At 45.2% G+C, this 20,811-nt stretch overlaps 1 protein-coding gene across 1 annotated transcript; it reads right to left on the bottom strand.

The window, feature by feature from the left end:
• Positions 1-7,913: 7,913 nt before the first annotated feature.
• Positions 7,914-18,568, bottom strand: SMG8 (SMG8 nonsense mediated mRNA decay factor). Its single transcript, XM_066635741.1, has 4 exons — positions 16,671-18,568; positions 14,813-14,958; positions 12,088-12,966; positions 7,914-8,568 (listed from the first exon to the last, which is right to left on the bottom strand). The coding sequence occupies exons 1-4, from the start codon at positions 18,460-18,462 to the stop codon at positions 8,371-8,373; spliced, it is 3,015 nt and encodes a 1,004-aa protein (XP_066491838.1). The 5' UTR covers positions 18,463-18,568; the 3' UTR covers positions 7,914-8,370.
• Positions 18,569-20,811: the final 2,243 nt, after the last annotated feature.

Below are 20,811 nucleotides of genomic sequence, written 5' to 3'. Positions count from 1 at the left end.
TAATTAGTAATAATAATTAATTGTTATTAATTATTAGAAGTAATTATTAAAAGGGAAGATTTATTTCTTTATTGCCTTGGAGATTTCAAAGCAAACTTTGGTCTTTATGTAAATAATCATAATATATTATATTTTAACAATAACATAAAATATTTTATTATAATAATATCAATATTAAATTGTATATAATTTAATATATAATATAATTGAATATACTAAAATATTTATTTATTTATTGGATTTGTAATCTGCCTTTCTCCCTGAAGGGCACCCACTAACAATCAATACATAAAATACATAGTTCAAAAGATAAAAGAACATCAGTAAAAACAGGCAATATAAAAACAAAAGCAGCCAGCAATGAAATGCCTCAGTAAAAAAACATTAAATAAATTCCTAAAAACAGCCATTTTAGGGCCCTCAAAGGATTTCCTAAATAGAAATGCCTTCAGGTTTCGCTGGAAGGTTAATAAAAAAGAAGCTGTCTTTATCATCATATAATATGGTCATTATTATATGATCATATTGTGTAATTAATCATAATTTCATGAACTTTCTGTATAACAGTTTAGTCCAGGGGTGTCCAAACTTTTTGGCAGGAGGGCCACATCATCTCTCTGATGCTGTGTTGGGGGCCAGGGGAAATTTACATTTCAAATTTGAATAAATTTACATAAATGAATATATTAGAGACAGAACTTATATGAATAAATGAATTTTACTGAGCTTTTTTGTAATACCCATGAGATCCAGAAAAGGGGGGTTGTTAAAGTAATTCCTGACACATACATAACACACCTCTTCCCTGGGAAAAGTACAGAACAAACTTAAGAGGAGTCAGAGTGGGCTTTTCCCCCCCATGCAGGAGCATGTTTTTACTCTCACTCTCCCCTCCCCCCCAATCCTGGCAACAAGCAGCAGCAAAGGAACACAATCAGTCAGGGAGCTGGTGGGCACCTCAGGACAGGAGTTTGTTTCTTCTCATTCACAGAGAAGGGAGCTGCCTGTCTCCCCCTTGCAGTCCCTCCCGCAGCCTGCACCCAGCACCAAACAAACTTAGAAGCAGGCAGAGAGCTGTGTGTATTTCCCGTTCACAAATGGACCCCCCCACCTTCCTCCCTCTCTGCCAGCAACCCCAACCAGCAAAAGCAGTAGGTTTCCTCCCCATTCAAACATCCCATGAGTTCTTCCCTGCAGTGCCCGCCTCCAACACCGAGCATGAGATCTAAAGTTATAGTGCATTTTTATGGGTGTACTCAGAAATGGGCTTCACTGAGTTCAATGAGATTTACTCCCATGCGTGTATAGGATTGCAGCCTTAGTTTAATCAAAGAAAAAAAAAACTTTCAAATCACTAGCAAAATGATTCTCAGATTTTTAGGACTAGGACCCACTTTCTAAAACTTCACTCTGTTGGGACCCACCTAGGTATACCAGACTTTTTAAAAAAGGAGTTCTAGAAAGAAATATTTTATTTATTTATAAGTAGTAACGACCAGAAAAAGATCCTCAAACTTCCTCTCTATACACAAGCTTGCAAATTGCAGGAGCTCAGCTCCTTGCAGGGCAGTTAGCAGCTATCTTGCAAACTGCAAGACCTGATCTCTTTACAGGGTAATTAGCAGCTACAGTATCTGATTTTTTCCACTCGCCTCAGGGCTTGGGGCAATTAGTTATCTGACCTTTCAACCCAGGGCCTAGGAGAGGTGGGGAAGGGGGTAATTTGTAACCAGGCCCAGGGTCAAAAAGGGGGCCCAGGAGCCAAATGGCTCAAATGCCCCCCCAGGAGGGGGCCCAGAAATTTCTTGGGATCTTACTTTTTCCTGTCTAAGAACATAAGAACAGCCCCACTGGATCAGGCCATAGGCCCATCTAGTCCAGCTTCCTGTATCTCACAGCGGCCCACCAAATGCCCCAGGGAGCACACCAGATAACAAGAGACCTCATACTGGTGCCCTCCCCTACATCTGGCATTCTGACTTAACCCATTCCTAAAATGAGGAGGTTGCGCATACACATCATGGCTTGTACCCCATAATGGATTTTTCCTCCAGAAACATGTCCAATCCCCTTTTAAAGGCGTCTAGGCTAGACGCCAGCACCACATCCTGTGGCAAGGAGTTCCACAGACCGACCACACGCTGAGTAAAGAAATATTTTCTTTTGTCTGTCCTAACCCGCCCAACACTCAATTTTAGTGGATGTCCCCTGGTTCTGGTATTATGTGAGAGTGTAAAGAGCATCTCCCTATCCACTCTGTCCATCCCCTGCATAATTTTGTATGTCTCAATCATGTCCCCCCTCAAGCGTCTCTTTTCTAGGCTGAAGAGGCCCAAACGCCATAGCCTTTCCTCATAAGGAAGGTGCCCCAGCCCCGTAATCATCTTAGTCGCTCTCTTTTGCACCTTTTCCATTTCCACTATGTCTTTTTTGAGATGCGGCGACCAGAACTGGACACAATACTCCAGGTGTGGCCTTACCATCGATTTGTACAACGGCATTATAATACTAGCCATTTTGTTCTCAATACCCTTCCTAATGATCCCAAGCATAGAATTGGCCTTCTTCACTGCCGCCGCACATTGGGTCGACACTTTCATCAACCTGTCCACCACCACCCCAAGATCTCTCTCCTGATCTGTCACAGACAGCACCCATCAGCCTATATGTGAAGTTTTGATTTTTTGCCCCAATGTGCATGACTTGACACTTACTGACATTGAAGCGCATCTGCCATTTTGCTGCCCATTCTGCCAGTCTGGAGAGATCCTTCTGGAGCTCCTCACAATCACTTCTGGTCTTTACCACTCGGAAAAGTTTGGTGTCGTCTGCAAACTTAGCCACTTCACTGCTCAACCCTGTCTCCAGGTCATTTATGAAGAGGTTGAAAAGCACCGGTCCCAGGACAGATCCTTGGGGCACACCGCTTTTCACCTCTCTCCATTGTGAAAATTGCCCATTGACACCCACTCTCTGCTTCCTGGCCTCCAACCAGTTCTCAATCCACGAGAGGACCTGTCCTCTAATTCCCTGACTGTGGAGTTTTTTCAGTAGCCTTTGGTGAGGGACCGTGTCAAACGCCTTCTGAAAGTCCAGATATATAATGTCCACGGGTTCTCCCGCATCCACATGCCTGTTGACCTTTTCAAAGAATTCTATAAGGTTCGTGAGGCAAGACTTACCCTTACAGAAGCCATGCTGACTCTCCCTCAGCAAGGCCTGTTCGTCTATGTGTTTTGAGATCCTATCTTTGATGAGGCATTCCACCATCTTACCCGGTATGGATGTTAGGCTGACCGGCCTATAGTTTCCCGGGTCCCCCCTCTTTCCCTTTTTAAAAATAGGCATGACATTTGCTATCCTCCAATCTTCTGGCAGTCTGGAGTCTACTCAGACTTGTTGCCCACACAGGATGCTGGGGACACTACTACAAGTGTGCAACTGCAGCTACTGGCAAGTCATATATGCTGGGCCGAGGAATGCATACAATACACTCCTTAACAGTGTCAAATCTGGGAGGAAACAGTAGCTCTTTGGCTTGTGGATCTGCTTACCATGAAGGAGTGTATAGGAGCTCAGGGACACAGGTGCAAGACTACAGCTGCTGCAGAAGCAAGTTTTGGTACACACATGATACTTTCCATTCTAATGTGAGCCTATATACCATGATGCTAATTTTTTGCATGGTTTTCTATATTTAAAAGATTTTAGAGAGACTTAGGAGTGGTTTTCCGTATTCCTATATCTAGCTGCCAGTACCACATGGATGGGTAGACCTGGGCTCCAAGGCTTTTCCAGCTGTCTCCAGCCTCCTGCCACCCTGTTTATCTGCCCCCATTCTCCTCACCCGTCATTACCCTTCTCTGCTCTGTTTCACCCCTCCCTCTTTGCAAAGGCCCAAGTGCCTTTAGGTAGGTGAAGAGGGACCCTCTTATAAGCAGTTTCAATGTTTTAAAAAATTCAGAACATCAAATATATGCGTAAAGGAAGAAACTTACAAAATAATCCCGAAAACTAACCTTTCTGAAAAGGGCAAATGTGTTTAGGTAGGGGTGTGATGTCAACTCCCCCCATACCAGCTTTTATGTAAAAAAAAAAACAACCCTGAATTTAGTCATTTTAAATTGGCTTCACATCCTACTTTTATTTACTATTACATTTACCTGTATATCCTGGTTTTCTTCCATGGAACTTGTAAGGAGAACTCAGTAAAGCAGAAATGGCTTTTTAAAATGGCACCGTTTTAGACAGGAGCAGTATTGCATTAACACAGAGTAAAACCCTGCTTATTGGGCAAAGAATCACCTTTCAAATGTTGTCTTCTTACATTTAGCAGAGGAAGAACAATACTTAACCTTTGCACCAACATCTTTTCCAGGGGCTGTTGCTGGTGTCTGCATCTGGTTTTAGACTGTGAGTGCTTTGGGGACTTACTGATTAATTTTGCCACGTAAACCATTTTGTGAACTACTTTTTTGTTGCAAAGTAGTATATAAATATTTAATTATAAAAGGCTGGCAACCGTGGGCATTTGGCACTCATCTGCTATAATCGCCATAACTATTTAATCTGCAGTTGTTCCCTTTTTACATATCACACAACCTGTGTGTTGATTCATCTCCATTTATGAATACTACCACATGCACCATTTTACATCACAGTAAACTAGAATAAAATATCACAAATTTGTATTTGTAGTATACAATACTTACCTCCTACATGAGGCTGGTGAAAGGATTCCATTAATACGCCTGTAGCAATTTGCTTGCTCAAAATGCCATTTTAAAAGGTCAACACATTCCCCAATATTTTTTCAACCTAAACCTCAAACATAGATTATACTGATATATTTGAAGGAGGTATTACTATACTGGTTGCACACTCCAATCAGCCCTGTCAGGGGTGCGATCCTGCAGATTGCATCACTGTCTTTGCCCCTCCCCTGCCACAACTTATCCCGGTTCCCAAACTCCCGAGTATGAATGTTTCATACTACCACAGAACGCAGGGTGAAGGAGAGGAATCTGCACTGCACCAGAGCAGGCTTGTAAATAACCACTTGCGACTTGCTTAGTCAATTGTGGCGAGTACAAATCACATCCAGGCAACCAGAGAAGCAGGCAGCCCAACCCTGAGCTGCCCACAGTGCCCAGGTCCCCCCAGTGGCTCTGTGGGGGGCTGCCGCCGGATTCTGTGCCTCCCGCGGGAGGCTCCTCAGGAGAAGGGGACATTCATCCCCTTCCCCCGAGTAAGGGAAGCAGCCCCATAATGGGGCTACTCACTTTAGTGGCGACCAAAAGGTCTACAAAATGTCTCCCTCCCCCCGACACGCCTCCCGCACGCCCCCCAGACATGCCCCCACCTCCCGTTCTGCAGCCCGCCAGTCTGGGAGACAGCGGAGCTGCAGAACCGGGGCGACTGCCGCGCGCTAGCCCAGCGCTGGCCGGCAGTAAGCCCCGCAAATGTGCCTTATGGCACATTTGCGACTGAGGTCCATGGCGCGGAGCCGTGCCGCGGACCTCAGGATTGGGCTCTTAGTCAACTACTTGGGCCTCAGGCAGCCCAATCCTGAGCTGCCCGCAGCGCCCAGAACCGGCGTCTCCATGGAGGGCTGCCGCTGGATCCTGTACCTCCCGTGCCACAGCAGGAGGATCCTTGGGAGAAAGGGATGTTCGTCCCCTTCCCCCGAGTAAGGGAAGCAGCCCCATAATGGGGCTACTCACTTTAGCAGCAACTAAAAGGTCGCCCTGCACGAGCACAGTGGCCTGCACGAGCACCTTGGATCCTGCAGAGCTTGGCTTCGCGGATCCGCCTCGCTCCCTCCCCCAACACACCTCCTGCCCGCCCCCGGCCACGCCTCCTGCTGGCCTCCCCCCTCCCCGGAACGCCTCCCCCATGCCCCCGGCCATGCCCCTGCCTCCCATTCTGCAGCCCGGTGGTCCGGGAGACCGCTGCGCATTAGCCCAGTGCCAGCCTGAGCTGGGTTAGCTCCAGCACAAGCCTGGCTGTGAGCCCCGCAAGTGTGCCTTATGGCATGTTTGCGACTGAGGTCCACGGTGTGGAGTCGTGCCACAGACCTCAGGATTGGGCTCTCAGTCTCTTTTTTTAAACAGCTATCAATCTGCCACAAATAACTAATGCAGACCCATATACACACATTATGTGGATTTCTTTATAAGACTTCACAGAAAGCTTTGGCTGATGTTTTGTTTTCGATAAAAACATGAAATTTTGCAGCCTGAAACACAGCATCAAGAGACGCTCCCTTTTATTCTTTCTCTTTTCAAACCCCCCCCCCCCGTCAAAATAAAGTCCCCATCAAATTCCTTATTCTCTGCCCCTCTTTCCTTTTCTACTACTTACCTGCTGCTACAGATTATCCATGATGAGGGCAGATTATTCATGATGGTAGGTTTTTGTGCTAGCTATGAAGCTGGTCCACAATCTGCTACCTGAAGTGTACCTGCTGCACATATATTGATGTGAAGAATTCCTGCAAAAGGGAACCCCCACTCCACAGGGGTGGGGAAATTAGTTGATCTGACAAGTTTAGACTGGTACTAAACAAGGGTGACTTATTCCTTCCCCTCCCCCCCCTTCCAAGGTGGTCACTAGTATCCAAACCAAATTCGCCAATGCATTCAGGTTGTGGGGAATCAAATTTCTGGGTTAATATTTGAGATTATCCTGTCCAAACAGAATGGCCCTCATCTTACAATGTATACACAAAGAGAACCCTTAATGGATTAATGAGGGGAAGGGATATCCATTAATGCTGAAAATCTGTTAAGCTGAATGCATTTAAGTTTGTGGAGACATGCATGCGTAAACATATGACTAGTTTTAAATAAACCAGAATTTGTGTTTTTCCAAAGTCTGTTAAACTGAGGCCCATCAAATTGAGGGTTCACTGCAATTGAAATTAAAGGTGAGCACCTACCTAACTGCCTAAACATAAAACAAGTTTCGATAAACTTCTACAGGCTTTAAAATTAGTTTGAAATTTCAGGTTCAACCTTCATCAGTAACAACCAATTTCAAACCCAAATCAGTAATTTCAAACCCAAGGTGACAATTCTAAGTATTCTGAGAATGGGGGGAACTTTGTACCCATTTTGGAACTTGCAAACCAGCAACCACAAGAAAGCCAGAACAGCTCATTTGAAGTTAAACATACAGGTGGGACCTCTGTATCTGTGGATTATGTATCCAAAGATCTGACTCAATGTGGATCCCCGGGACCAGCATTGAGCCAGACTTGGCCCCATCTGAGCCCTCCTGAGTTAACTGAATCTGTGCTCTGGTCACCTCCAGAGAGCTTAAAGGGGCAAAAACCACAGATTTTTTATCTGTGGTTTTCTGTATCTGCGGGGGGGGGGGGGGGTCCGAGAACAGATCCCCTGTGGATAAAGAGGCCCCACCTCTACAGCCTTTTAGACTTGGAGATATTTCCAACAGAAAAATTATTCAACTCTGGGGCAGTAGGAGCAAGAGAGAACTTTTGGATACCAGAGACTGAACACTATAATGCCCCACGGCCATAGAGCCTCCATGTTCAGAAGCAATGTAATTCTGGAGTACTACTTACTGAGGGGCAAACAAAAGTGGAGGGTTATTATCTTTGGGCCTTGTCTGAAAGCATCTGGTCTAGGTTGTGTTGGAAAGAGATTGCTTGATTCAATGGAACGTTGGTCAGATACAGCAGGGCTCCTCAATTTCTTATGACCTTAAGTCGTAAAATAATACAGTATTTTTAAACTTTTCCATATGCCTTTATTCTTAATTTAAACCCATCTAGCACAACAAGTGAGATGTCTCCATCCTCAGCATTTTTAAAAGAACTGGCTGTCACCATTCTTCCTTGTACATGGTCTGAAATGCAGTGGGGTTACCAACAAAGGCAGCAGACAAAATTACTGTTTTGGCAGTCATCTATTTACATATAATCTTTTGTGATTGAGCGCATTCTTTTAAAATCCAGAGGTTTCTTGAATGCAGCACCATTCAGTGGTTTTTCATATCATCTCTCTCCTCTCATTACATATAAACAACATGGAACTGTAATGATTTATTGGCAGAGAAGCTATTTATGCATTATTAATTCTTCCTTCATTTTGACCCACAGATCTCTGAAAGCCAGAACTGAACTGGTCCTATCATGACCCACCATTCCAGTGTCTGCGACCCAGATATGTAGAGTACCAAAATTGGTGACTTGTAAGTGCATTGGCTTCACAAAATCAAAGCAATGATTGCTCTTAACATTGTGACTGTTAGTAATCAAAATCCATCATTTATACTGTGAGGGAAAGGGTGGGAGGTTAGGGAAGGAAAACATGAATCCCAAAACCAATTGAAGTCCAGCAACTCCTATTGTATCACAGACTTTAGTATTCCTCGGATAACTTTGTAACTCATCAACTGTTGGTTTTCCTTTGGAGGAAAGCAGGGCCCACGTTCTGTTACATAAGCATAAGGAAATCGAAGGACCCACAATCCATCAGAAGGAAGGGTTATCTCTTGTTTTTCAGGATAAAATATAGGGCAAGGAGGTGGTCCTGGCTGAACCTGCAGGAGGAAAAGAAGCAAACAGAAAAATAGTTACAGTGTCTCCCAAAACAAAGCTATTTGAGATGTTTTCCCCTTGAACAAAGGGCAATGGGGCAACATTTCAATAGTTTTAAACTAAATAAATCTTGCAGCAAACGGAGGCAACAAAATCCAGTACAGGCAGATTTCTGCAAAAGCTACTTGTTGCCCATGCACCCTTCTCTCCAACCACACCAATTCTGAACCGCTGAGATGTTATGGAAGGTGTAATCATTTTATCAGTTTTGCTTTGCCTGACAGGTACTTCCAGAGCACATGCAGAAGAATGTCTCACAGCCAGTTTCACAATGATAGAGCTATGCACATGATCCCTCTAACAAATAATACCATCTTATAATGCAGAAGAGTAATTAACAGAGCAATTCTATGGATATCTACACAGAAGATTGCCCATCAAATTCAATGGGGCATACAGTTAAGTGTGTATAGAATTGCATCCCAAGAGCCTGATGTGTGAACTAGTGCTTTGAATCCTGCCACATTCATGGCACTAGGTGACACAAGCCACCATCTCTTAGCCTCAGCCCCCAATCTGCAATGTGGACACCTTATAGGGCTACTGTGAGGGTCAGAGCCCAACACTAACCTCTCCTCCACCCCACTGGAGCAGCTGTGCTCAAAGCTGGTGTGCTGTATCAATGGGGGAGGGGGGAGAACCAGGAGGCTTCAGCAGGGAAATGGGATTTAAATTCCCTTACTCCTGTGGGAGCCTCCCAACCCACAATGGGTCTCCTTGGACCTGCACTAGCAATTTCGCTAGCACAATTGCAAGGACAGAAAGGGGGTAGGAGGCAGCAAAATCGGGGGATAGGATTGGCGTACACCAGTGGTTCTCGAACTTTTCCAGCCTGTGGCTCCCCTGATCCTTGTGGCCATTGGCCATGGCTCCCTATTACAACACCTCACCTCAGTTACCCCCAAAATGGGGATGAAGGTGTTATACACTAGAAACAAAAAAACAGCTGCCAGCACTCTGAGGCTGCAATCCTAACGACACTTACCTGAGAGTAAGCCCCACTGAACAAAATAGAACTTACTTCTGAGTAGACCTGGTTAGGATTGTGCCCTGAGTTTGTTAGTAGCACACCTGGAGGGTTTTGGAAAGGGAGGGAAGGTGAAGTGATCAATTTGCTGGGGGAGGGGAAGACTTTGTTTTGTGTATATCTGCTAATTGCAAACTGATGTGACACTGAGATCCAGAGACTATTTGGCTGCAATCCTAACCTCACTTTCCTGGGAGTAAGTCCCATTGAACAGAATAGGACTTACTTCTCAGTAGACCTAGCTATGATTGTGCCTTGTGTCTTATAATAGCAGCCAAATGAGAAGTCGTCATCCCGTCCCCCCCAAATGAGGCAGGAGGAAAAAGGGGATGGCTGAAAAAGAATGGGTGTTTTTATTTTTTAATCAATTTCTGGAGACAAAACCATCAAGAGTGGCTTTTTTTCTTTTTTGAAGGGGGAGGAAAAAGAGAAAGGTGAAGATCATTGGTTAAGCTGACACAGACCCCCAGCTTACATAGGTCTACTCAGAAGTAAGTTCCATTTGAGTCAATGGGGCTTACTCCCAGGAAAGTGTGGACAGGATTGCAGCCACACAGACCAAGATTACAACTCACCCCCAAAGTAGATGGGGCATGCTTACACATATACCCCCAACATGCCGATGCCACCCCTATTCCCTCCAGGCAAGACAGAGGCTGGGGTATTTGGACCCCCCCCCCAAGAGCAGGCTCGGCTCCCTCCTTCCCAAGCGGAGGAAAGTGCAGCGCTGCTCTCTCTAGGTCAGGCTTCCCTCTCAGTTTGAAGCCTGTCAGGAGCATGCCCTGTGCTGATGAGATGCACCACCTCCTCCACTGCCCAGCCAGCCTTCTCTCCCACCTCCCCCCACCATGTTTCACACACCCCACCTACCTCATGCTGCCCCACCCACCTCCTACACAGCCGAAGAAAAGCAGTAAGTAGGGAAGAGGCAGGTGCAGCTGAGCTGAGCAGCTGTGGCCACCTCTCTCCCAGAGGTGCCTGGCAACGCCCCTGGAGGTTAGCCATGGCTCACCAGGGAGGCCTGAAGCACAGATTGCATTCCTCAGGCGTACACTATTGCTGCTGGACCCACTCCCTCCTGCAACCGTCACACCCCCTCCCTGTCTGGTTTTGCCTACTTCCCCCCCCCCACTTCTTCCACTTTGTTAACTGCTCTGGTGGGGCATAGGAGAGCCAACCACATGTGTGGGAAGGCTCTGGCCTTCCCATCTGCATCCTGGCAGTGCACTACTCAGTGCTCTGCTGGGAGGCACTTTGCAACTGCTTTTCAGCATTCTCCAACAACAGAATATGCATTCCATTGCCAGCCAGGATCCATAGTATTGGGCTGTTAGTGAAATAATATGCAAACTTCTGCACCTGTAGCAGTGGCCAGATCCCATGGCAGTGAGGCCAACTACCACCTGTCATAGTAGGAAATATCACCAGTGGTATTTGCACTATTAATATTAATAATTACTGTTGAAAAGTACTGTTTTAACCATTATTATTATTAAAAATAATAGTATGAATACCACTGGTGATATTTCCCCAATATGACAGGTCGTAGTTGGCCCCACTGCCATGGGGTATGGCTCCACCAGAATTGGAGATGGCTGAGGCAACTGTGCACAAATGGCAAGAGGTCTGTGCAGGAGCCCTGTCTTTCAAAAGAGACAGGGACTGAACAAAGAGGCTACAGAATGGAAGAGGAGGCAGCAACAGAATCTGCAACAGAATTCCAGCGCAGTGCCAAAGGATGTTCTAATACAGTGTTTCTCAACCAACGGTGCTTCTGCCATCAGAGGTACTTGAGGTGGTATCTTGTGGTATGCAAGTAACCCCCAGACCCCTGCTGCCTGGACCAGCAACGCAATGCAATAAGCAGTGATAGGAGTTTCAGCTTGGCAGGCTGAGCATGTGCTGGAGCATGCACTCCAGCATGCACTTTTCACCCACTTAAGAAAGCCCTCCTACCTGCCCCAAGCTTAGTGTTTGTTGCACTGTGCCTGGCCTCCCAACCTGGAAGTATGACATAGTCGCCAGTTACTTCTAGTGGTACTTCCAATAGGTGGACCGTGCAAAATTTTGCAGTGGGGGACAAACATTTTTCTAAGATGTACTTAGTCCAGGAAGTGCATTGGAAAGGCCAATTCAGACCTGCCAGCTGCCCCACATGAATCAAGCAAGCAATTCAGAACAGGCCCAGCACATCCCTTCTGCAGTTGCAAATTACAATCAAATTACTTGTGGGCAAGCTTTCAGAAAAAGCAGTTTGTGAGTACTACATTTCACACTGGAAGAACCCCAGGATTCCCCAGAGCACAATTTGAAAACCAGCATCTCTAACTAAACTGATAATTTTCTCCCCAATTGCCAAATTCCTGCATTTCCTTTGCCAACAAGCCACATCTGATACCTGCTAATCTTTCTATAACTATACCGGTTTTCTTACCTGGGGTGCCAGAATTATCTGGAGCGGAGCATCAGGTACCACTACAAAGAGTCTTATCAGCTGCGCATAGTGTGGCTTCAGTCCTCGTCCTGGATTTGACGACAGGATGTACAGGGGCATGTCGGAATTGAGAGCTTTAACTGCAGATTCCTTTGGCCCTCCTCCCATCACCTTCATGATTTTCTCAGGCCCTGAGCACATGAATCTTCGGCCACGGGCATCCTCGTACTCAAAACCCACAAAAGCGCGTGCTACGTCGTCACGTCGCCTACCTCTCCCCATTACGACAGCACTTCTTTTCCCAGGAATGGCCTTGTTGGGAGCTGGCCAGGAATTTGTGTCCAGGTCCCCACCATCCTCGTCGGTTCTGGTCCTGATAACAATGTCCCAAGGCATTAAGTAGTTTGTACCCAGGATGAAACCCTGCTGGTCTAAACCAGTGTGGAAGTTGTAAGCCTTGGCTGGACCCAGTTTCACCAGTGACCAACTGGAAAATTTGGGCAGAAGACCCTTCGGGCAATTTGAATGGAGCATTCCAGGAAGGTACTCAACTGTCGAGGCCTGACGGTCTACCAAGCTGGGCCTCTTCTCCCCTTTAGATTCTGTCACCTGCCCGTGAGCCTCTGTGTTGTTCCCTCCACCCTGTGGATCAGCAGGGTAAGTACCTAGACTGTCAGTGGACTGACCCAAACTGAGAGCTAAACTCAAGCTAGTGCTCTCTCCCTGTGTTTGTGGCTCCTTCTCCTTCAGTTTTTCAGCTTCTCCTTCTGGAGGGCTGGATGATGTTTCATTCTTGGCAGGGGCTGGATCTGGTGTACTTGGCTGAAATATGGGGAAGTTGATGTGATCCAGTTTTCCACAACATTTCTCTTCCAGTAGCTGGGAGGAAAAAAGAGAAAGAGAAATGATGTTTTTAATCTACAGAGTGAGACAAAAAAGTTGACATCTAGAGGACCGACAGCTGCTGGAAGTTTGTGCCCCCCCCCAGTAAGGGAAAGATTAGCCATCAGCCAGACTACTAGCACAGGTTAACATATGTCTTGCTATCTTTTGTTAGAGACAAAATGTTTTGTTGTCTTTGGTCTAACTTTTGTTAGACCCATTCTTTAGTATATTTGGAGTGCAGATTCAAAATATGGCATCCATTTTGCCCTATTGCATCTAGTTTCAGAGATATGGCATAGCCTCGTTAATGAATGGTTCAAACAGCTCCCTTGTGTGGATGCCTACTCCATAGCTTCCTCACAATGAAGCTGCTTGATTCACTAACAAGATTCTGCCATGTCTGGGAAACTAGACATGGTAGGGCAAAACTCATGCCGTTTTCTGAACCAGCACCCCAAACTCATATAAAAACCACCATAAATTGTGAAAAAATTTTATAACCCTCAATTTCACAGGCCCGTGTAGTTGCAGAGAATGTTTGCGCCTCTCTCTCCTCCCTAAAGAGAATTCTGTTCTGCATTGACAGCACCCATTTAAAAAAATTTCATCTTTGCACTCCAACATTGTCAAATTCATCCCCCTACTCTACCTTTATTTAATTTATTACATTTTTATCTTACCCTTCTTCTGAGTTGCTCAGGGGTGTCTCCCCACTCTTTCATCCTCCAAACAAACCTCTGAGGTAGGTTAGGGAGACATTGGTCCAATATCCCCCAGTAAACTTTGCAGCCAAGCAGGGATTTGAACACAGATCTCCCAGATTGAAGTCTTAACATTCTATTTTCTACACAGTCTACACTACACTGGTTCCCTTGTGTGCCTGGTCTCTTGAAAGGTAAGCTGAAGGACAGAGGTTGCGACTTTCTTTGGTTTCTTTTCTAGAAAAGAACTGTAAACAATCTGGCCCAGCAATGTGGTAACTCCCTTATGGGCTAGATATTCTTTTGGAAAATAGGCTAATCCTTCCTATGCAGAAGTGATGGCAGGCTTGGCAGGTCCTGGAATCAGGCCATTAAGCTGCCTACAGTCACAAAACTAGAGACCAATCTGCAGGCTGTTCCGAGTATGCTTTTGGCATTAAGAGAAGCCCTGCAGGAGGAGACCAAAGGTCTATCTAGTTCAGCATCCCATTTCCAACAATGACCAACCATGTGCTTTACAAGCCCATAGCAGCAGATGAAGGCATCTGCTGTTTTGTCTCCCATCTCACGCAAATGATATTTACAAGAACACTATCTCTGAACCTGGAGGTTTCACAAATTTTGTAAAAACTTGTTCAGGTATGTTGGAAGCTCACAGCATTAGCTAAAGCAATGACTGCCAACATTCTGAAACATGCCTTGAAAGTTGCTACAAGTTGCTGTGGTAAAGAGCCCAAGGCCCCACGTTTATCTGCTGTGTTTCTCTATCAAAACAGTCAGCTCCCACAAGCAGCATCCACAGACACCCCTTAGCTAAAATATACTCACCTGTCCTGGGGCCACCTATAAGCAACACAATATGAACAGAAAGTCACCCAGAAAGGCATTGCAAATTAACACAGAAATTTATTTTGATTCTTACAGACGCAGCACACTCCCCTCCTAACTCTAATCAAATTATTTCTGTAGAGGTGTTTTAAAAATACAACCTTAGAAACTCAGACAACTCTATTATGCATTACTGAGTCATAGTCCGTCCTGGGTTAAAATGTAAGAGCCACATTTCCGTTTTAAAGGGATGGAGACTTGGCTAGCCAGTCAAGAAACTGCATAGTCTTGGAATGATAGCAAGAGATTACCTGATAGAAATCATAGTTTGCTGCTTTGATGTCAAAAGGATCATCCCGAGGGGCTTGTTTCCTCCCACAGTTGCAGGCACCAGTCGAGCGAGCCCTACTATTATGGTACAACACTGGTGGATTCCTGTCTGGTTCAGGTTTTTCTCCTTTAAAAAAGCATGCACAATAAAATCCACATGTTTCACATGTTTGGAAGAGAAGACAGTTTATCCATCTGCTTTGCTTCTTAAGTTCCACATGGCAGAGAATTCAACAGCCTGATCATCTCAGCTCTCCCCTTCCCACTCCATTTAAAAAGAAAGTTTCTAGTCCCTAGTGAAAACACATGGCAGTAATCAAACACGACAAAGTGTATTTTCTGAAAGCAATTTAGGCCCCTTTTCTTCAGCTAAGAATTTAGTGGCTAGGGATTTAATGGCTTTGCTAGCATAAATAATTGTTTAAATTGTTTTAAATGCTTTTACACAGCATAAGGCTTCAGGATAGAACACATTAAAAATTCAATTTAAATAAATTACCAGAGAGCATAAAAATACACAATACTGAAGTTTCGGCTTCCGATTATACCTATCAACCACAAACAATCCATATCTGTAGACTAACTGCATACTTTCTTCATATCAGTTTCTACAGAAACTGGAGGTTGCCCATTATTTTGAAGTCTGTTGAATTGAGAGTTACTTTTAGAGGAATTCCCTCCAAAATGATCATTACTCCAGGCCACAGATCTGATGAAAAAGGGTCATTTTTGTGACACTGTGGAAGAATGCCACAGAAAAATCCAGGAGGCCTCACAGTGGATGGAATTCTTTTGGGACCAAGTTCTTTCTGGGTGGCCAACAACCTTTAAAACATGTTAGCACTACCATCATAGTTACTTATACAGTGCTAGTTTTAACCTTTAAGGGCATTTACAACCTAGGACCAAGCTACTTTAACAACTGCCTACTTCCATATCAGCCTGCCAAGCCTGCTTTTTTCCTGTCATTGGTGGAAAAATGTGGGGCAAGCAGCAAAGACAGGGTGTTCTAGGCAGCAGGAACACTTTTTTTGAACTCTGTTCCCAGGGCAATGCAAAGGGCTCCACCACTTGCTGCTTAAAAAAAATCTTTTAAAATATTTTTATTTTGGAGAGGTTTCTCCTTTAAATTATATGTTTACTTGTCTATGTTTTTAGCTGCTGGCTTCTGTACTTGATCTGTTTTCAGCACAAGTATTTATTGTGATTGCTCTTTTTATGCTTTATTTGTAAACTATTTTGAGTTTTAATGACAAGCAGGATAGACATCCATTAAAGTACAGTTCCATCTATGTATATGGGTCTTTATAAAGTACTGTGGGGCTTCCCCTGGGGGCTGGGGATAAGAATAGGCCCTCAGTTTGGCTGTACTTGTCGTAAGAGGCGACTAAACAGCCACCGGGTAGATGGGACTCGTCAGCCTGGGAAGGCAGCTCATCTGAGAGAAGGAAAACTCTGATCCCAAACCTCCACTGCCTTGTGGCTACATCCAGTTATGGAAAAGGCTTCAGGAGTCAACCTCGAGGCAAAATCCGGAGCCAGAGTCCCTGAGGCAGTTCATGGCTGAACACAGTCACGTTCTGGCAACTCCTGCGACGCCGCTGGAACCAACCGTATTGGCCTCTGCCTTTCCATTGGACCATTTCAGCGACGTGGAGAGGGGGGATTTGCTGCATGGGTAACAGCCTATCCTCCATACCTACTTTACCCAGGCTTCGCGCACTGGAGAGGACACTCTGTTCCAGAACCACCATTCAGAGCGTGACACCATAGTCTTCCGAGACTGAAGGATGCCAACAAGAAGAGGGGCTTACAATCTAGACAGTGACCTGAACTTACCTGCTTTGGGAAGTAAGTGAAATTTATGCACACAGTGCTGGTCAGTCAAGCTTCTCTCTTCACATAACTGGTGCCCATTGCTCCAAAACTTGTAGCAGTCTTCATGCAGCTGCAGGGCATACTTGTGGAAGGCTGGCCCCCGGGCATGCTGGCTATACACCCGCAAAGCCTGTGCCAGCTGGTTCTTGTGAACAGTCATGGTGTAGTTATGAGGCAGGTTGGACTGGTAGGCGCTGTGGGCCATGGGGAGCGCTTTCTGGCAACGATTCTCTGAGAACTTTGTGTCTATATCCAGGTACCCTTCCAAAACTTTGATGCTTCCCATGATTTTGGAGGTCAACTCCCCAGTTAGAGATGAAGGATCATTGTCTTTGCCTTCAATGGCCACCTCATACAACTTCAGGGCTGTAGCCACCCACTTCTGATAGGTGGGTAGTTCAAAGTGGGATGGCTGAGGGTTCCTTCCCACACTGTCATCAAAGCCCTTTTTCCCAAGGACAAGCTCCACATGCTGAAAAAGGAATTCCTTCAAGGTGCAGTCCACTAACTGGCCAGAAGTGCAGCTACTGCTACTGCTCTCCACATGAAAAGACAATTGCTGTCGTCCGTGCCTCATCATTTGATATCTGCGGGGTCCTGCCAAGGTCAATGAGGACTCCGTCTCCCGTGCAGTGCAATTGCTTCTCAGCTGATCCAATAATGAGGCGACAGGATCATCGCCATCCTGGGCTCCGCCTGCTACAATGTACACAAAGGCTTGATTTGCCGGAACAGTGAAGAGGCAGTTAATGCTTTGGTTAGTTAACACCCGGCTCTTCCGGAAGATGCGGTAGATCTGGTCCTCTAAGGCATGCTGGAGCCGTCGCTTAGGAGAGTGTTTCTTAGGGGGAGGTTTTTCAAGATGTCCACACAGCTCCTGGCCCCTGCCTGGGGGAGGCTCTACTTTAAGGGCCCCATTGAGTTGGAAGAGGAAGAGAAGCCTGGGAGGGCATGGCCGGCAGTTGAGCTTCCAGTCTTTGCCAACAGGACAGTCCTTGATAGCGGTCTTCAGGGATGGCAGCACCTTCTGCCTCAACCCATCCAGAGCCCGGAAGACCCGATCATAGGTGATGTCAAAAGAGCAGGTAGGGTGCACCATAAGCAGGATGTGGCAGACAGAGAAGAGGTACAGGAGGCTGAGACAATGGAATTTCTCTTGGTGCTTCCAGAATTCATGGGCCTCTGCGTGGGGAAGCGGGGAACCACCTTGGGCAGGATGATGACCCCCTAGGCCACCAGGCACCCTGGCCTCTCCCATGGCATCAAGGTCCTTGCAGGCCTGTAGAAGCTGATGGCTGTCACAGATGGAAGTGAGCACCAGGTACAGCACCTTGCACTCTTGGCTGTAGTAGGCCTGCAAGAGGTTGTAATCTCCTTGCGAGGAGGGAGAGGGGGAACTGGAAGAAGAGGAGGAGGAGGAGGAGGAAGAGGAGGAAGAGGAAGGAGGAGGAGAAGGAGAATCAGCTCCTCTGTCTGCCACTCCAGGGGATGATCTGGCCTCGCTCTCCCGCTGGAAGAGAGGGAAGATTTGCCTGTCGCAGACCGTGTTCACCAGGGCCGCCTTCTCCGAGCTGAGCTGCAGGGCTGTCTTCCCGAAGATGCCCACGACGCAGACTTCTTCCTCCTCCGCTGGGGCAACAGCCCCGGGCCCGACACTGCTGGGGGTGCTGGGGCTGGGGGTGCCCCCTTCCGCCCCGGCCAGCAGCAAATCATGCAGGCTCACGGGCCCTTGCACCCCGGTCGCGCCCACCATCCTCGCCTTATGCAACGCACGCCCAACCCAGAAACGCCGCCTGCTCTCCTGCTGCAGGAGCACCACCAGCCAAACCTTGCAAGGGAGCGAAGCGCGCAGGCGTAGACAAGAACTGCAACTAGTCGCAGCGGCGGCAGCCAATCAGCTTCCGCCTCCGGGATGAAATTGATACATTTTGCCTTTTGCAACCATAGAGATAGGAAGGAAGGTAGAGTGAACATTCCATGGCCTTAAGAGGAACTTTCTGATTTATGCTTTCTTCCTCCCTTCCCCCAGGGAAGTGAGAGCCCAATCCTATGCATGTCTACTTAGAAATAAGTCCGATACTGTTCAGTGAAACTTACTCCCGGGAAAGTATGGATAGTATTGCAACCTGAGAAAGCTGCCTATAAATAGAGGTGTGTGTGTTTTTGGTGATTTCTCCCCCCCAATGTTTTGATTAAAATAGCAAATTGTGGTGTCATGTGTTTTATTCCAAGGGTGCATTTTAGTAAATTATACTTATTAATTATAATTGTCATCAAAAATGTACTAAGTGGGTGATATAGCGTCAGCAGATGCAGCCACAGTATTATTTCTAACTGGAAAAAGTAATCTATTTTAATTTCTGGAAAATATCCAATTTTCCAGTGCTGGTGCAGCTGTGCCAATGGGGTGGGCGCTGCATCCTGTGGTGGGGAGGCAGTCAGAGGCCTCTTCAAGGTAAGGGAATGTTTGTTCCCTTACTTTGGGGCTGCGTTGCAGCTGCACTAGTGCTAGAAAATTGGATAGGATTGAGGCAAGGCCATAAAAGCCAGCCATTTATGTATATGTTTAAAATTAAACTTAGCAAGTGATTATGCTCTGCAATTAAAAAATATTATTAGTTTAGCAGTTAATGGGAAAATGTATGTTTATAAGGAAAATGTTCATATGCTTAGCATTTCACAGACATACAAAAATCCATTTTTTGTTTCTGCTTCAAGCAGGCTGTAAATCAGTAAAGGAATGTTTCCTAGCAAGCTATCAAGGACTAGATAATGGTTCAGGCTTCAAAGCACTGTTTGTGAAAAGAAGCTGGAATTTCCATCTGTCAAGCGTAATTATTAGTATGATAAAATGAGACTAAACTGGACAGATGAAAACACATGGAAAAAGAACATTTTTGATTCTTAAACCTATTATTCTATTAGTTACCTTTAAACCAAAATACAGTCTTGAATAAAGACTGGGAAGAGTTATTTACACCAAAGCTTCATGTTAAAGGAGTTATTTAGAAAGTATTATACTGTATAAAGAACACAAAGTTAACATGCTTGCATGTCAATAGTTCTCTAATGCCTTAATAATTATAGAGATTTTTTAAAAAATGTAATCAACATATATAAAGGTACAGTAATGCTGTTCTAGCTGTTCTAGCTGTCAAAATAGTTTGATTAAACCATAAATACACAGAATAGTAAAAGCAGTAACATTTGACCATTAAGGCTGCTCAAGCCATGTAATTCAAATGCAACCTTGAAAAGCAAATGTCTGACAGAAGTTAATTAACAAGGAGGACTCTTATCTCAAGCAAAAACATTCCAACTCTGTAGACTCAAAGTGACAGATTTACAACTCAAAGAAAGACGGATAAGGAGTAGGCAAGATGCTCCTGCCACAATTAATTGGGAACACATAACTCTTGGCACCAAAAGGCATAAAACTAAAGGTTATATACAGGTTAGAGACACTTTAATGAGGAACAAGGCCTTGGCAAAGACAGTAAATCTGTTGCTAATTAAAATAGAGTTTGGCAGATACAGACACCAGCAGAAACAGACAGGAACAGATAAGCAGGAGAAAGTCTCCTAATTAGCAAAACATTCCTGAGAGCCTCTGTTTGAACTGAAAGCTAACAGAAAGCTGGATTTAGTTAAAATGAATAAGAAAAGTCTCTTACAATCCTTATTTACAATAAGAAGTTGGTTTGTCTTGTATTAAATATGTTTATGCCACTATGCATCACAATACCAAGTCACATAAAAGAAATTACACATAGATTAGAGGGAAAGACCAAAAAGCTTAGTTAAACAGAGGTTAGGAGAAAGCCTACAGTGATTGATGAGACCAGACAGAAGGAATTTGGAAAGATAGCACTGAGGGCTCTATCAAGGGCAGAGATAAGCACAAGACATACTAAAGGCCAATAAATGGGTAAACAGTGCCATCTAGTGGTTGTTGGAAACAATGTTTTCTATATGTCTCAAATGTAAATTTTGCCTTTTTTGGAATTTGTAACTTAAAACCAACCAATCAAATGTTTTAAATTTATCTGTGGCCAATCCTGAGAAAGCCTCCATCTCTGATGTCACACATCAGCCAATGAAA

The sequence above is a fragment of the Tiliqua scincoides genome, chromosome 8 (genome assembly GCF_035046505.1).
Source record: "Tiliqua scincoides isolate rTilSci1 chromosome 8, rTilSci1.hap2, whole genome shotgun sequence".
NCBI classification, from domain to species: domain Eukaryota; kingdom Metazoa; phylum Chordata; class Lepidosauria; order Squamata; family Scincidae; genus Tiliqua; species Tiliqua scincoides.
Note: the sequence above shows the minus strand (reverse complement) of the source record. Positions and strands in the feature narration are given on the sequence as shown.

Bases quoted from the DNA above. Each gene is read 5' to 3' on its own strand.
- SMG8 (XM_066635741.1), bottom strand. From the start codon at position 18,462: ATGGTGGGCGCGACCGGGGTGCAAGGGCCCGTGAGCCTGCATGATTTG. The intron at 12,967-14,812 runs GTAATCTCTTGC...TTTTCCTCCCAG, and splicing joins CAAACTATGATTTCTATCAG to CTACTGGAAGAGAAATGTTG. The intron at 8,569-12,087 runs GTAAGAAAACCG...TTCCTCCTGCAG, and splicing joins AGATAATTCTGGCACCCCAG to GTTCAGCCAGGACCACCTCC.